The sequence below is a fragment of the Rousettus aegyptiacus genome, unplaced genomic scaffold, assembly GCF_014176215.1.
Source record: "Rousettus aegyptiacus isolate mRouAeg1 unplaced genomic scaffold, mRouAeg1.p scaffold_m13_p_1, whole genome shotgun sequence".
In the NCBI taxonomy this organism is placed as follows: Eukaryota; Metazoa; Chordata; class Mammalia; order Chiroptera; family Pteropodidae; genus Rousettus; species Rousettus aegyptiacus.
In genome coordinates, this window is record NW_023416284.1 from 30001310 (window position 1) to 30018314 (window position 17005).

General features: G+C 34.3%; 1 protein-coding gene across 12 annotated transcripts in view; it reads left to right on the top strand.

Annotated features, from left to right (window-relative positions):
- The window catches only part of MAST2 (microtubule associated serine/threonine kinase 2), a 168168-nt gene that overhangs the window by 69492 nt on the left and 81671 nt on the right, over positions 1–17005 (top strand). For all 12 annotated transcript variants that reach the window (XM_036233328.1, XM_036233329.1, XM_036233330.1 and 9 more), the window contains exon 4: positions 4363–4394. In XM_036233328.1, coding sequence (XP_036089221.1) covers positions 4363–4394 — 32 coding nt within the window. The remainder of the gene's footprint in view (positions 1–4362; positions 4395–17005) is intronic.

A 17005-nucleotide genomic window follows, 5' to 3' on the forward strand; every position in this document is an offset into this window, starting at 1 on the left:
TCTGTTGAGGAAAAGATACTGTTTTCAATGAATGATGCTAGAGTAAGTGGATATATCCATGTGAAAGAAATGAACCATAACTCCATCTCTCATATGACCCCAAAATCATTTCTAATGGATTATAGACCTAAACATAAAGGCTAAAATGGTAAAGCATCTAGAAATAAAATATAGGAAAATGTTTTTGTGTCCTTGGCATGAGCAGAGGTTTCTTAGCTAAAAATCCTGAAAGTATTCACCATTAAACATATTGACAAGTTGACCTTTATCAAAATTGAAAACTTTTACTCATCAGAAGACACCACTTATCTGGCAAGCCACTGACTTGTAGAAAATATTCATCAAACATCTGTCAAAGGACTTGTATCTAGAATATATGACAAATTTTCACCACTCAATAATGAAAAGATAAATAGCCTAGTTATAAAAGGGGCAAAATATTTTTAAATACTTCTTTAAAGAATATGTACATGACTAGTAAACACATGAAAAGATAGTGAACATCATCAGTCATCAGAATATTGCAAATTAAAACCAAAATGAGATACCACTACACACTCACTAGGAATGGCTAAAATTTAAAATACTGATGTCATATATTGGTGTGACTTAGAGCAATTAGAATTTTTGGCATGAATTTAGAGCAATCCTTACATTATTAGTGAGTGTAGCATATTATTAGCTGGAATGTGGAGCAATTGAAACTGTTATACATGGTTAATGGGAATGTACCATGGTATAATTACTTTAGAAAAAGATCTGGTAGTTTCTTACAAAACTAAACATATACCCATCCCATAACCAAGCAATTCCACTCTTAGATATTTACCTAAGAAAAAAGAAACACAAGTCTATTAAAGGATTTATACAGGAATGGTAATACCTAAAAACTTGAAATAACCCAAATGTTCATTAGTAGGGGAAAAGATAAATAAACTGTGGTATATTCATATGATTGCATATTGCTACCATTATATACAATAACATGGAAAATTTTCTAAAACATTATGCTGAGTGAAAGAAGGCTTATATAAAAAAGGTTCGTACTTACATAAAAAGTTCTATTCATACAAAGATCTGAGATACAACTAATTTATGGTGATAAAATGAGAATGGTATTTGCTTGGGGTGAGGAAATAGTGGTTTGTTGGGGATTTACCAAGAAAGGACAAAATAGAACTTTCTGGATTGATGGACATATTCTGTATTTTAATAGGAATTTGGTTTACCTGAGTGGGCACATTTATCAAACTTAGCAGTTGGCACACCTAACTATATTTATAGTTGTATTTGTAAATTTACCAAAAAAAGAAATAATTGTAAACAGATACTGACTTCTGGTTAATGATATACATATTGAAGTGTGTACTGATGTCTGTAGTCTACTTTAAGAAATATTTTTAAAAAACATGGATGGATAGATGGTTAAATATGTAGTAAAGCAAATATTGTAAAATGTTCACTGCTATACAATCTAGGTTGTGGGTATATGGATGTTTGCTGTACAAGTCTTTAAACTTTTCTGTTTTGAAAAATTTCATAATATATTAGAAGGAAAATGATGTTACTGGTAGAATGAAATACAATTCTTGGTAAATATGACTTTAAGAAATACATTGTAATAGCAACAAGAAAATATAAGCCGTCTAGGAATAAATCTAACAAATGATTTGTATAATCTTTATATGAAAAAGTAACAAAATTTATTAAAACATATAAGAAAGACCTAAATAAATGGAGAGATGTACCATGTTCCTTATATAGCCCTCGTCTGTATAGTAACTATGTCAGTTATCCTCATATCAACTCTAGATTGTGTGCAATGTCAAAGTTTTTATCTACGTTGATTCTAAAATTTATATGGAAGAGCATAGCCCCAAGAATAGCTCTCATAATTTTTAAGAATAATAACAATGTGGGTGAATCTGCCTTACAAATACCAAGATTTATTGTCGAGCTTTATCAGTTAAACAGTGTGATAGCGGCACAGGGATTGACAGTATAGTGCAACAGAAGAGAGAGTCAAGAAAGACACTCCTTCCTGCGTATATGGAAATTTAATATATGACAGAACTGTTTGCATATCATTTAACAGATGGCCCAGGATAATTGATCATCCATAGAGAAAAAAACGTAATGGGTTCCTAATTCTATATATATTCAAAAATAAATTTCAGGTACATTAACAAACTTAGTATGAAAAGTAAACCCTAAAATTCTTTTAGTAGAAAATGTAAGAAAATATATCCATGTTTTTATGTGTCAGGAATGTGTTTCTTATGTGTAAAAATAGATCATAATAGAAAGGAAGGATTAATAAATTTGACTATGTAAAAATTAAGTCCTTTTGTAATTCCATTTAAAAAAGAAAAAAGATAAGTCTGAGAGAACATTTTCAATGAATATAACCTACAAATAATTGCTAACCAGTTATATAGTTATCTATAACTCAGTAAGTAAAAAGACAGATACTCTAAGAGAAAAATGGGTCAGGGATATAAATAAGCAGTTCACAGTTGAGGAAACCCTCATGGCCAATAAACATGAAACACTGCTTAACTTCATTAGTAATTATAGGATATGCCAATTAAAACTATACTGTGATATGATCAGAGCCATTAGGTTGGGAAATATCAAAAAGTCTAACAATACCAGGTATTGGAGAATATGTGAAACGGTTTGTTGAACAAATATTTTCTGAGGATTTACTATATGCCAATCATTGTTTTAAGTTGAGATGCATTAGTAAGTAAAACAAACTAAGATTTTTACCCTCAGGGAGCTAAGATTCTAGTGGGGGAAGGCAGAAAATAATAAACATAACAAATAATAAATTTACATATTATATTAGAAGTGATAAAAGGGTCTTGGTAATAAGTAAAAAAGAAAATGAGCAGAGTAAAAAAGTGACGAGGTGAAAAGTATGTTAGAATATTACATATGGCTCTCAAGGTAGTACTCAAGTGAAAATTGAGCCAAGAATTTTGAGGGCTATTAAGGAGTTAGCCAAGGAGATATTTGGGGAAGAAGAACATTATAAGAAGAGTACACAGATTAGGATAAGACCTGAAGACTAAAGAATACCTTATGTGTTTGACAAACAATAGTGTCAAGTTTGGCTGCATCAAAGTGATGGTTTACCCTTCTCGGTCTTTATATGGATTTATACTTTTTCTGTTGAGTGAAATGAGGAGCCATTTGAGAGTTTTCAGCAGGAATATTATGATCTAACTGACCTTTAAAAGGATCACTCTGTTATATTGTTAATAGACTGTAGAGGGAAAAGGGTAGAAGCAGGAATGGGATGCCGGTTAGGAGATGGTTGAGAGTCCAGGGAGGGACCATGGTGGCTTAGATTGCAATATCAAATACCAAGAGGGGTTTTCATAACTTATTTAGGAGCAAAACTTTACCTAACTTGAACTCTTTTGGTGACAAAATTGAACTGAGTCTCTAGTTTTTGTTTTTGTTTTTAATCACATTTACTGTGGCAATCATACATTTTGCTACAGAAATCTTAATGTATTTTGTTGCTGCCCTAGTCTTTGTTGAGGATGTTATATAATATGTACTATGTATATGCTATTACATTAATATCCCCTACCCACCAAATCCAGTTTTTAAAACATAGCTAAATCTAAGGCTTTTGTTTAAGATATTGTAAGCATATGTCTGTGGAGATAGTGCAATAATGGTTGTATTCTGGACATATTTTAAAGTTAGAGCCCTTAAAAATCCTGATGGATGGGGTGTGGAGTCCAGATGTCCAGGATTTTGTTCTGAACAACCAGAAGAATAGAATTACCATTATCTGAGAAATTAAACAGAAAATTAAGAATAATTGTTAAGCGGGGATTCGTGGGAGGTGGGATTTGATAGATTTGAAAAGCAAGTCACAGAGGCCCCAACTGTTATAAGGGTCCTTTCTCATACCACTGGTACATTTAGTCATCTCTTTGTTATTTTGTTTTCTATACATATTTATGTGTCTAAAATATTTTCTATTTTTAAAAAAGATCTCATTGCATTTCTTTTATATCCCTGGTGCTAATGATATAAATCCTTTACAATTCATCATCTGGTCCAAGAAGTGCCTGGAATCTACATTGGTAAGATGGTTCCATCTAGTGGATAAAGTGTTGCAAGACATTCCTTTTGGGAAGAAAGAATAGAGGTGATACTTGGACTGTCCTTTATTTCACTAAAATTTGAGAGACAAAGGAAAGGGTTATCATTTAGAAATATTTAGTGTTTCCCATTATTGAGATAATAGTATAAATCTCCTAGGACATTTAGTGTAGACCTGTAGGACTCAGATGGGCCTTTTTTCCTGCCTAAAATGTATTTATGTTTGTTTTGCAGAAGGAGTTGAGCCTTCCAAGAAGAGGCAGCTTGTAAGTAGATGATAAATTACCACATGATTTATGATTATGATCTCCTGGGGACTGTTCCCAGGAATCCCATTCATGAGTGCTTTTCCTGTGAATTCTGACCTTGGCTAGGGAAGTGGGCAGGCTGGTCAACTTCTCTTGCTAGGTCATTTTTCTCTCTCTCCCTCCCTCCCCATCCCCAATCCTTTTCTTTGTCTCGATTTTGCCTAGTGTTTGGGAAAAGCTGCCACTTAAATACCTATCACAGTCTTATTTTGTGTTTTGGGATTTACTGAGTTTTAGTAAACTCAAGTTTTTGAGAATGTTAAATTTGAAACTATTGACTTCTATATCTGTCCCATAACATGGGACTAAGTAAGGGAGAGGTCAACTTTTCTGACAAGTTGAGGCAAGGGCAGCAGCTAAGTTTGGGATGGGCTAGGGCTGTGATAAAACACAGTTCATTTAGTTCAAAAAGTTTTGAAACTTTGTTTTATAGAAACACAGGAGATGTAATTGAGGACACAGCCATGTTTATATGTATTAAGTATACTTTATATATCATATGCATTTTTTTAAATGTACGAACCATATGATAATTCTATTACTGTCAAATGTTCTTTTGATTAAGTCGTCCTCTCAGAATTTTGTAAAGCCCTTTGTCTGGTTTATGAGAGATCATTGCGATTTGACAGAGAGAGATAGAAGTTATGAGTCAGAAAACTCCTAGGGTTCAGTCTTGGCTATGTCACTTAATTAGGTTTGTAAACATAGATGAATCACTTCATCTCCTTAAATCTCAGTTGCCTTATCTGTAAAACGAATGTCATGAAACATGTTTTTCTTTTTCTTAGAGCTATTAGAAGGATCACTTAATATACATGATAGTGCTTCATTTCTTAGAGTTTTATTCTAAGGTGTGTCAGTTTTAGAATTCTTCTAAACATATTGAGTTAAATTTGGATAAATTTTATTATTTGAGAGCCACATTTCTTTCTTTAAATCTAGTTCTAATAGTGGATCTCAAGTCTAGGTTTCAGGTGTCCCGAGTCTTCTAAAAACTGAGCAAGGGCACTACCAGGACTCTTCATGGAGTGATACACCGAGCAGGTATACATAACTGAGAGGGAGTGGCTTTTCAGCATCATGTTCAGCAAATATTTGTACTTGGTCACTTCCTACTATTTCTGGCTTTTGTTTTTGTTTTTGTTTTTGTTCTATTTGGAAGTTTTCTGAGACTTACGTTTGCTTAAAATTAGGTGAAATGAATTAAGGCCTGAGGTAGGTAACTTCTTCCAGGAATGTACGCCTCCAATGAATGGAGTTTGCTGAGGAGGAGAAGGAAGAATATCTTGTGAAATTGACTTTTATTTGAAATTGGAGGAATTATTGGATTATTTTAGTTTTAAACTAGAGGAATTTCTTTTTAGTGGTATCTAAAGTTAGGCCTACTCTAACTGCCTTAAAAGATTTAATAAGGTTCAGAAATAAATAAATACTTTTAAATAAAGTAACTCACATTTAAGCAATTAATAAATAAATAAATATGTATTAATACCAACTATATGTGTTGGGCTCTGAAGTTATAAATTTTAATTAGACACATTTCTGTATATTCAGGACTTGTAGTTAAGTAAGCCAGAAGTTCTTCAGTGCAAACAATACTTCTTTTAATCTTTAATATTGGAGGAATAGAAAACTTTTATTCTGGAAGGAAGCCAGGAAACATAGATACTAATCTCCATTTTGCCACTAACAAGCCGTGTGTGGTTTCAGCAGGAACTATTGTTTCTGGACCTGAATTGCATCATTGTAAAATGAGGGAGTTGTCTTATCTGATCTTTATGCTTAGTCATCTCAAATAATCAAAGTTCAGTGGTGCTAATCTACATAGAGCTGGGCAAGTCTTTTTAGGGAGTGTGAGATAGAAGGCAAAGGAAAGCTTAGCATTTGGAGTAAAGAAGCCAGGAAGATAAGAACCACAAAGCATAAGACGTTGGAATATGTTTAATTAACACTTAAAAGTTTGTGATATTTTGGAGAAACCAATGCTAATGAAAGTGACTTACCATTTGCCCTGTTGTTTCTTGTCCTTGTAGCCTAGTCTAAAAAGTTTTAAAAGTTTTTATAATCGTCGTGTGAATCTTTGTCAGAAGGAGAGGGATGTTAGTAATATCCCTGTTTGCTTCTGTCCCAGATGGCTCTTGCAGGAACAGATGCTGCCGTATGCCCATTCCAGGTATAAAGGCCCATTTCTGCTGGCACATTCTCTCTAGTATACTTTACGGGCACAGAAATTTAGGGTTTGCGTCTAGCTTGGTGTCCTTGTCTTTTGAGAAAGAGTCAGGTTCAGTTAATTAGCATAATTTTGAAAAATACCTGAATGACATAAAATAAATGAAGTTCAGTAATTTTGGAGGTTCTCAGTTGTTATGCTTTTCCATGTAATGTGATGATTGCATTAAAATGGACAGAACTCATTTATGGCCAGGCCACCCTGAACAAGCCCGATCCCGTCTGATCTCGGAAGCTAAACAAGGTTGGGCCTGGTTAGTACTTAAATAGGAGACCACCAGGTACTGTAGGTGTAAAAATTAAAAAATAAATAAAAAAATTAAAGAAGGAATTGTAAGCTGACAAGATTCTTGGAATCCGTGAGGTCAACCAAGGGTTGCCTCGCCTAAAAAAAATAAAATAAATAAACAAAGGAAGTAAAATAGACAGAACTCAGTAATAGATTTCTAAAGGTATGTGGTATCTCGGCATTATACAAAATACACACTCTTTCACCCAAAAGTAATTCCTCCAGTGGCTCAAATTGTTAAATGGAAGTATAGCATAAAAATGTGGAGGTTGGGCTTAAGAGCCAGATAGAGTTGGGTTTGGGTCTTGGCACCACTATTTACCAGGTGTTTTTTGGTAAACAAGTTACTGTATTTCTCTTTGTCTTTTTGCCTCCATTTATTTGTTCATTTGTTCAAAGTAATCCATCTATCCATGCATCCATCATACTATATGTATTCAACTCTTAAATTATATACGGGCACTATCCTAGATACTGGAGATATATGTAGTGTTTAAGCAAAGTTCTTGCTCTCATGGAGTTTCCGTTCAATTCAAGAGACAGACAAACAAAACATTATGTTTGTCTTTATGATATTGAGTAATATGAAGAAAAATAAAGCCAGATAAGAGATATGAGGATATGCGTTTTTGGGGAGCAAGGATTGAAAATTAAATTATATTGTCCAGGATTTTTCTCATTAAGGTGACATTTGAGCAGAGAACAAGAGTCTGGAATGAGTGCTGTTGATTGATTATACATATACATATTTATATTTATATTTACATATGTTTACATATACATTTATATATGTGTTTATATTTGTATTTATGTGTGTGTGTGTGTGTGTGTGTGTGTGTGTGTGTGTATTACTTATATATATTGGGGAAGAGCACTCCAGGTAGAGGACATAGCATGTGTCAAGGTCCTGAAGAAAGAACATGCCTGGCATGTTGGAGGACAGCAAGGAGGCCGGATTGGCTCTTGGGGAGTGAATAGTGGTGGTGTGGTGGTGGGGCACAGAAGAATGTGAGGCAGGGGCTAGATTTTGTGGGCCACAGGATCGACTTTGTATTTTACACTGATTGGGACATAAAGCTGAAAAATTATGTGATACATCAGAGTGTTTCTTTTTGGGGGAGAGGAAGGGCTTTATTGAGATAAATTTACATACCATATAATCACCTTTTAAAAGTATACAGTTCAGTGGTTTTTAGTGTATTTACAAGGTTTTACAACCATTACCACTGTCTTAATTCAGAACATTTCATCACCCAAAAGAACCCCCCTACTCACACTAGCAGTCATTCTCCATTCCACGCTCTTCTAGCCTCTGGTATAACCACTAATTTACTCTCTGTTTTAATAGATTTGCCTATTTTGGACATCATATGTAAATGGAATTATAAAATATGTGGCCACTTGTATCTGTCTTCTTTTACTTAGTGTAATTTTGTCAAGATTCATCTTTTAGCATGAGTCAGTACTTCATTCCTTTTCAAGTCTAAATAATATTGTTTTGTATATGTACATTTTGTTTATCCATTTTCTGTTGATGGACATTTACGTTGCTTCCACCTTTTTGCTATTGCGAAGAATACTTCTATGAACATGGGTGTACAAGTGTCTGTTTGATTCCCTGCTTTCAGTTGTTTTGGGTAGATACCTAGAAGAGGAATTGTTGGATTGTATGGGAATTCTATGTTTAACTTTCTGAGGAACCACCATACTGTTTTACATAGCAGCTGCAGAATTTTACATTCTCACCAGGGTTCTAATTTCTCCACGTCCTAGCCAACACTTTCTAGTTTCCATTTTTTAAATAATAGCTATCTTAATAGGAGTGAAGTTGTATCTCATTTTGTTTTTAATTTGTATTTTCCTAATTACTAGTAATGTTGAGCATGTTATCATGTGCTTATTGATCATTTATGAACCTTTGGAGAAATCAAGTCCTTTGTTTATTTTTGTTTAGTCATTGGAATTCTTTATATATTCTAAATGTTAGGCTCTTATCAGATATATGACATGCATATATTCTCTCCCATTTTTTGGGTTGTGTTTTAACTCTTTTCATAGTGTCCTTGATGCACAAAAGTTTTTAATTTTGATGAAGTCTAATTTATTTTTTGTTGTTTTATGTGCTTTTGGTGTCATACCCTAGAAATCATTGCCAAATCCTGCATTATAAAGACTTTTTATGTTTTCTTCTAAGAGTTTAATAGTTTTAGCTCTTACATTTAGTTGTGCTTAATCCATTTTGAGTTAATTTTTGTTTATGGTGTAAGGTAAGTGTCTGACTTCATTCTTTTGCATATGAGTATCCAGTTTTTTCAGGATCATTTGTTGGAAAGACTGTCCATACCCCATTGAATGTTCTTGGCACTCTTGTCAAAAAATATTTAACCATATATGTGAGGATTTATTTTTGAGTTCTTCATTCTGTTCCATTGGTCTGTATGTTTGTCCTTATACCACAGTTTTGATCACTGTATCATTGTACTAAGTTTTGAAATCAGGAAGTGTGGAATCAAAGTATCAGCTTTGTTTCTGAGATTGTTTTAGTTGTTCAGGATCCCTTGTGATTCCATATGATTGATAGGATGAGTTTATTTCTGCAAAACACGTGATTGGGATTTTGATAGGAGTTGTATTGGATTGTAGATCAATTCAGGTACTATGTCATCTTAACAATATTAAATCTTCCTATCCGTGAATATGGGATTTTTTAAAAAATTGATTTAAATATTTTTAATTTCTTTCAGAAATGTTTCATAGTTTTTAATGTGCAGATCTTTTCCTTAGTTGAATTTATTTCTAAATAGTTTTCTCTTTATTATGCTATTATAAATGGAATTGTTTCCTCTTTTTAAATTGTTTATTGTTAGCAAATGATTTTTTTTGTGTTGATTTTGTATCTTACAAGTTCGATGCATTTGTTTCGCCTTGTGTTTTTTATTTACATTTCCCTAATGACTAATGATATTGAGAATTTTTTCATGTATTTATTGGCTATTTCCATATCTTTTTTGGAGAGATTGCTATTCAAGTCCTTTGCCCATTTTTTATTTGAGTTATTTGTCTTTTTGTTGCTGAATCGTAAGGGTACTTTATATATTCTGTATACTAGACCCTTATCAGATTCATGATTTGCAAATATTTTTTTCTCATTCTGTGGGTTGTTTCACTTTCTTGATAGTGATCTTTTATAAACAAAAGTTTGTAATTTTGTTGAAGTCCAGTTTATCTGCTTTTTCTTTGATTGTGCTTTTGAGAGCATGTCAAAGAAACCATTGCCTCTTTCAAGGTTTGATTTGTTCCTGGGCCTTAATTTCTAAAGGTAACTGAGTGATGACACGGAGAGGTCATTGCTATTAAAAGAAGAATTTATTACTTGCAGTTTCCCCAAGAGGAGGGCGCGTGCATGGAGAAAGTACTCAGAGATTTGGTCAAGAGGCAGAAAGGGGGAAAGCCTAAGCTAAAGCCTTTATTGGAATTTCTGCAGGAAAGACAAGGCAGGGCAGGGCAGGGTAAACAGTGTAAGATTTGCTACTTTCAATAATGTCAGTGGGCTCTAGGCTATACAGTGATCTTTAGTTGTCTGGTACTTGACCTTGAATGATATAAGGCAGGGGAAATATTGGTTTGATGTGTGAGAGTTTGATAAAGGAGGCGGTTGGGATTGTAGACTCAGGATTAGTTGAAAGGTTTGTAATAAGATTTTTACACACCTGCAAAAGCTGGATTGCAGGGGAGATATAAATGACTTCGGCTGTTAGTTTTTACCCCGTGATTAATGGATACCAAACAGACAACCCAGAAAACATAGAACAAGTAATAATTGTGATGATTTACCTGTTTCCTTTTAAGGGTTTCATGGTTTTAGCTCTTATTTTAGATCTTTGATTGATTATTAATTAATTTTTATTTGTGATATAAGGTAAGGTTCTGATTTCATTCTTTTGAATGTGGATAGCTGTTGTCCCCCACCATTTGTTGAAAGAACTGTTCTTTTGCTATTAAATAGTTGTCTTAGTTTTCAACAAGATCGCTGGCTGCTCAGACTGTAGGGAGAGTAGGAGTAAAAGTGAAGAAACTTAGAAAATTCAGTCAAGGCCATGGTAATTTAGACAGGGTAGTAGCAGCTGAGGTAGTGAGAGGTGGTTGGATATTGTGGAAAGGAAGCTGACATTTTTTGATAGTTTGGGTATATGAGAGCAAGAGAAATTGAGGGTGACTGCAGGGTTTTAGAGCTCAGTAATTAGATGGATATGGTTGCTGTTTACTGTGCAAGATGGGGAATAGAGTAGAGCAGGGTTTGTTATTTTTGTTATTTTTGTTCTTGGGACAGGAGTGGAGTTTGTTGGAGGAATCAGGATATTGGTGTTTAACATCCAAAAGGAGTGTTGATAAGGCAATCGTATATGTGAATCTGGGGATCAAGGGTGGAATCTGATTTAATGGAGGTGTGCATTTGGGGATTAACAGTATATAGATGATATTTAAAGTTATGAGACTGGATAAACTACTGAAGTGTGACTCAAGTGTGGTCAACTTACTGGTTAAGGTAACAAACTGTTACCAGTTTGCATTAGTTAATTATAGAAATCTAGAGTAAGCAATTTGACGTTGTTGTAACCTTCAAGCATTTGATCATTTTTCTGTTAGTTCATATTTATTGTATTTTGCAACGGTTTGTGATGCATTTAAATTTCACCTGGTTCTTCACCATAGCTAGTTTGAGAAGCACTGACCTGGTGGGTGAGTGAGTCTAGAAAGAAAAGAAAAGATCTAAGGACTAATCCCTGAGAGCACTTTAGTATTTACTATTTAGGAATAAGGAGAATTCATCAGTAAAGACTGACAAGGAGCAGCCAGTGAAGTTGGAAGAAAACCAGAAGAGAGTGGTGTTTCCAAAGCCATAAGAAGAAAGTATGCCAAATACTCCTGACAGATTCTGTAAGGTGAACAACTGAGAATTGACCTTAGGGTTTAGTAATAGGGAAGTCCTTATTGGTGACTTTGATGAGCCATATTAATGAGAGGTGGGGCCAAAGATTGATTTGAAGGAGTTCAGGAGAATGGGAGACAGTATTACCTATGTAATAATTTCCATTAAAAATATTTAACTTTAGTTGAATATATGAAGAAATAATCAGAAAAGTCCCAGTTGAGGGGGTAATCTATAGAACTACTGGCCTTGACTCTAAAAAATGTCAAAGTTGTGAAAGATCAAAAAAAAAAAAAAAAAGACTAAGGATGTGTCCTAAATTATTGGAGACAAAAGAAACCTAATGAATAAATGTCGTGTTTGATTATTGGTTGGGTCTTGAATTTTAAAAAATAGTTGAAGGACATTATTGGGACAATTGAGGAAATTGGAATGTGAATTTTTATTAGATAATATTATTGTGTTGGTGTTAAACATCCTTAATGTGACTATAGTGTGGTGGTTTTCCCTTGTTCTTAGGCCAAGGATGTTAATTGTGGAAGTGTTTGAGGGAGGTGCTGTGATGATTACGACTGACTTTCAGCTAATTAACAAAAAGAGTGAGTGAATGAGTGAGTGAATGTGTGTGTGTGTGTGTGTGTGTGTGTGTGTGTGTGTGTGTGTGAGATGAGAGAATGAGAGAGAGGGGAGAGAAAAAAGCAAATGTAGCAAACTGTTAACAGTTGTTGAATCTAAATGAAGGGCATGTAGCGTAGCATTTCATTTAATTCTTGTGCCTTTTCTGATATTTTGGGGGAGGAGTTAATGAGTATAGACTGTTCTTTTGAGGAGTTTTGCTGAATCATAGAAATCTGATGAGAGCTGGAAAAGGTTATAGAGTTGAGTTTTCTCCCCTCTTTAAAATATAAATGGGAGATATTACATCATGTTTGTACGTCAGTGATATTATCCAGTAGAGAAGGAAAAGCTGATATAGGAGAAGAGGGAACAATTGCTGGAATGTTCTTGAATAGGCAAAAATGGAGGACATCTCAGTACAAGTGGAGGTACTGGCCTTAGACAGGAGCACTTACAGTTTATCCAACAGTAGCCTTAGTTGCCTCAATTTATCTGTAAAAAATTATGCATGTAAAGTATAAGGCATAGTGCCTGCAATAAACTAGCTATTTGTTATTGTTACAGAATTTAGCTCAGTGCCTGTTACTAGTATACTTTTGAAAATGGTAGTTGTTAATTATTGCTTTTATTATTAGGCATAATTATTTGTTTGAAGCTGTAAGTTCTTAAGAAAACAAATTAGTAAAATCCTAAACCAGGTTAAACAAACAATAGCGTGCCTTAGAAAAACCACAGAATATTCATGGTTGGCTTTGGTTACATTAGGGTAGAGAACAACTAAATTCTAATATAGCAAATGAGAACATCCAGGCCTGTGATGATAAGGGCTTTGTTGGGGCAAGTTGGTTATGAAAGTTTTTTGGCCTGGCTCATACCATTTATTTTAGATGTGGCTTCCTGAAATTAAATCATTTTCATTTTCAGAAAGCTATTTCATATTTAAACCCATCTGGATATTTTTTAATGCATTAAAAAATCTAGTCTAGAATATCAGACCTAGAGGCGGTTGATAACCTTGTTGAAAATGTACATAATATAATATCTGTGGAAAAAGAATTTAAAGAAAATGAAGTTCTAAATCTATTTGTATTTTTTTACCAAGGGCATAAAAGTATCGAATTTGCTTTCTCTCAATTAAAATAGCTCTGAATGGCTTCCCTTGCACAGCTCTGTGCAGGGGACCTCCTCTTGGAAATTCTTTTCAAATAAGATTGCTTTTTGTGTGTGTGAATTTTAGCACTAGTACCTAGGCCCTACACTTAGAAGCTCAATGTAAATAGTGTTTATATCTAGTTACCCAGAAACCTAAGCTTTTCTAATACTCATTATAACTTAAGGTAATTGTCCTCATATTTCTTGAAATGTCTTTGCTTTATTTCTTTAAGGTTGTGAGCATTCAGTGGAGGTAAAGAAGGGACTGTAGGAGTGAAGAGGGAGCTGTAGCACTGTCAATGGGATGTGTGTGTGCACGCGTGCTCTTGTGCAGTTGCTATTGGTGGCCTTTATTCTTAGAGTCCTTAGGGTAGTTATCCTTCTGCATTGTAGACTTACTAATTTGGGAAGTGGACTTGGACATCAGATAATAGATGAAAATAAATGCCAGATGTCTGCAATGATAGGCAGTGGGCAGGGAGGAGTTCCTAGGGCTCAAGGATGTGATGTGTCAAACTTGGTCCCTTAAAACTGACATATGAAACAGTAACATGTGCTTTCCCACTCTGATGCAATTTGATGGTATTTACTTGGATAAATGCTTCTGGGGAATGTGCTAAAAAGAGATACCACCTGCTACACATAGTAAACCCTTTGTGTGGTATCGGTGATGCCTGACACAAGGCTTTGGTTTCTCCATAGACTTTGAAAATCAAGAAATTTAAGGACTATGAAGAGCAGAATGATAGCTTTGCGTTATAATTAATAGTCTTTTTAAATTGGGCTTATATAGGAAATGACCTCGCGTAGGTTCTCCAGTGGGAAGACAGGAATTTGGTAGACGTTGGCAAGGATGGAGCAATTGTCGTCACTAATTTCCCAGCAGAAACCACTTTGTTGGTTAAAAAAAAAAAAATGTATTTGGTCTGTCAGTGAACCATAAGTATGTGGACACAGGACCTGAACATTGAAAATCCTTGAGAGCCATTTTATTACTATTATGTTAAGCATGGCTATTATTATGCTAACCACACACACATTTTTATGCCTAGACCTCACAACTACTAATTCACTATAATCTGCTTGGGTATCAACTGAAAAGATTGTCTTTCTCAAAAACCTACCCTTTTCTTATTCTCTATCTTATTAATGGTAGCACTTCCTCAAGATAGAAAGCAGTTATTCTTGTTACCTGTCTATTCTTCACACCCACAATTCCTTTCTGTTTTACCTCTCAAACCTCTCTTAATTCTCTCTACTTCTTTCTATTACCACTGTTATGTCCACATAGTCCAAGACATTGTGCTCTCTTGCCTCTGTACTAACTTCCTAACTGGTACTTTTTAAACTACAGATTTGATTATTAGATGTTTATTTAAACTTGTTTAGTAAATTGTTTATTACAGGATCACACCTGAAACTTGACATGGCCCAAAAAACCATCTGCACAATCTGGTTCCTGTCTTTGTCTACATTATTTTGCACAGTATGTTTCCTGTACCTGGAGTGTTCTTTCTCCCACCTATACCTGGTTAGCACCTACCTCCTATCTGTCAAATCTCAGCTTGTATCTCACTACCTTATGATATAGGCTTTTCTGACTTCGCCTGTATCTTGCTGTCACTATACTAACTTGACTTTCCCACATTGTATCCTCATGAGATTCTGTACTTTTCCTTCATAGCTCTGACAACAATCGTAAATAGTTATTTGTCTGTCTTCTCTTATTAGATGGTCTGTTTAGTCTTTTTAGTCTGGCTTGGGCTTCCATAACAGGGTACCACAGGCTGGGTGGTTTAAACAACAGAAATTTATTTTCTCACAGTTTGGAGGCTCAATGTCCAAGATCAAAGTGCCAGCATGGTCATTTTCTAGAGAGGGCCTTCTTCACCTTCTCACTGTGTGCTCACATGACGTTTCCTTAGGTTGTGTAGGGGTTGGGGAAGAAGAGAGGGAGAAAATGAGAGAGGATATCTTCTTCCTCTTATAAGGCTACCAGTGCTATTGGAGTAGGTCCCCATTCTTGTGACCACATTTAACCATAATTACCTCCTAAAGACCCTTTTCTCAAATATAGGCATATTGGGAGTCAAGGTTTCAACATAGGAATTTTGCAGGGACACAGTTCAGTCCTTAGCAGATGGTAAGTGTCATGAGGTCAGTACCACGTTGTATGGTACAATGCTTTGTCCCTAGGGCCTACTATAGAGTTTAACACATAGCAGGCAATAACTTAGGCTCGTTCCTAACATTTGTGTGGCCTGGGACAAGAATACAAATGGAGTTATAAATATTTAAAAATTTTAAATAAAACTTACAAACTGTAAAATAAAATATGTTGTATATGTAGAATAAAATATCCTCTCAATTTGAGAAGTATAATTTCAAAATAACAAATTAGAAAAAAATTTGTAAAGCCATTGATTTGCAAAATAAACATGTTAAATATTTTACTTAATAATAATTGAGTTAATTGAGGGTATCAGGCAAATGTTGCTACTAGTTAAGAGAAGTAAAAGAAGCACATTTGTGTGTAGTAAAGAAATGTTGAAATAAATTCATAAATGGTTAAAAAATTGATTTTTCTGTGGGCAGAAGAGAAGTCAATTGAACTTCTGCTATGCAGAATTTATTTGCATATCTATAGACAAGAACTATTTTGCATTGCTATAAGTTATCTATAACTTACAGAGTTTAAAATAGCTCAAAGGCAATAAAAGACTAGAATTAAATAATGTATTCTCTCAACAATACATAGTTTTCTATCAGAAGATTATCTCTTTTTTCTTTACTTATACCAAGTTTCTTTACAGTCTCCCCCACCCTTTTGTTCTAAAGCAACCTCAGATATATTCTTGATCACAAAACAAGGCTGATCTCATGTTTGGCCTGGTTATTTACATAGGGGTAGCAATAATATTAATTTACCATATAGGATTTCTTAAGTTTGCTGGAAATTCTATAAAGAATATCAGATTAAACTTTAAAAGCCTCTATTATTTGTATTTTGAGGTTAGAAAGCCAAGTTTAATAAATTTTTATATTTCATCTGCAGTACTTATAAATTTGGGTGAATTGTATTCTTATTGAGGTCCTCAAAATGTCCTAAGGGTCCTAGGCTTGCCAGGAACTGACTTTCCTTACCACTTCTAAGTCTGGACCCTATAAAAAGTCAGGTACCAGGTCAATTTTTCTGGGAGGGTTGGTAAGTTTTGGCTCCATAAAGTCAACCATAGTTCCTTAAAAGTGGCTTATTATTCTTGATTAAGTATCATTCTCAAATATGACATTTCAGGCAAAGCTTTGGTTGCATAGCCATTTTTCACAAGTGTATTTTAAGGAGATTCAGTA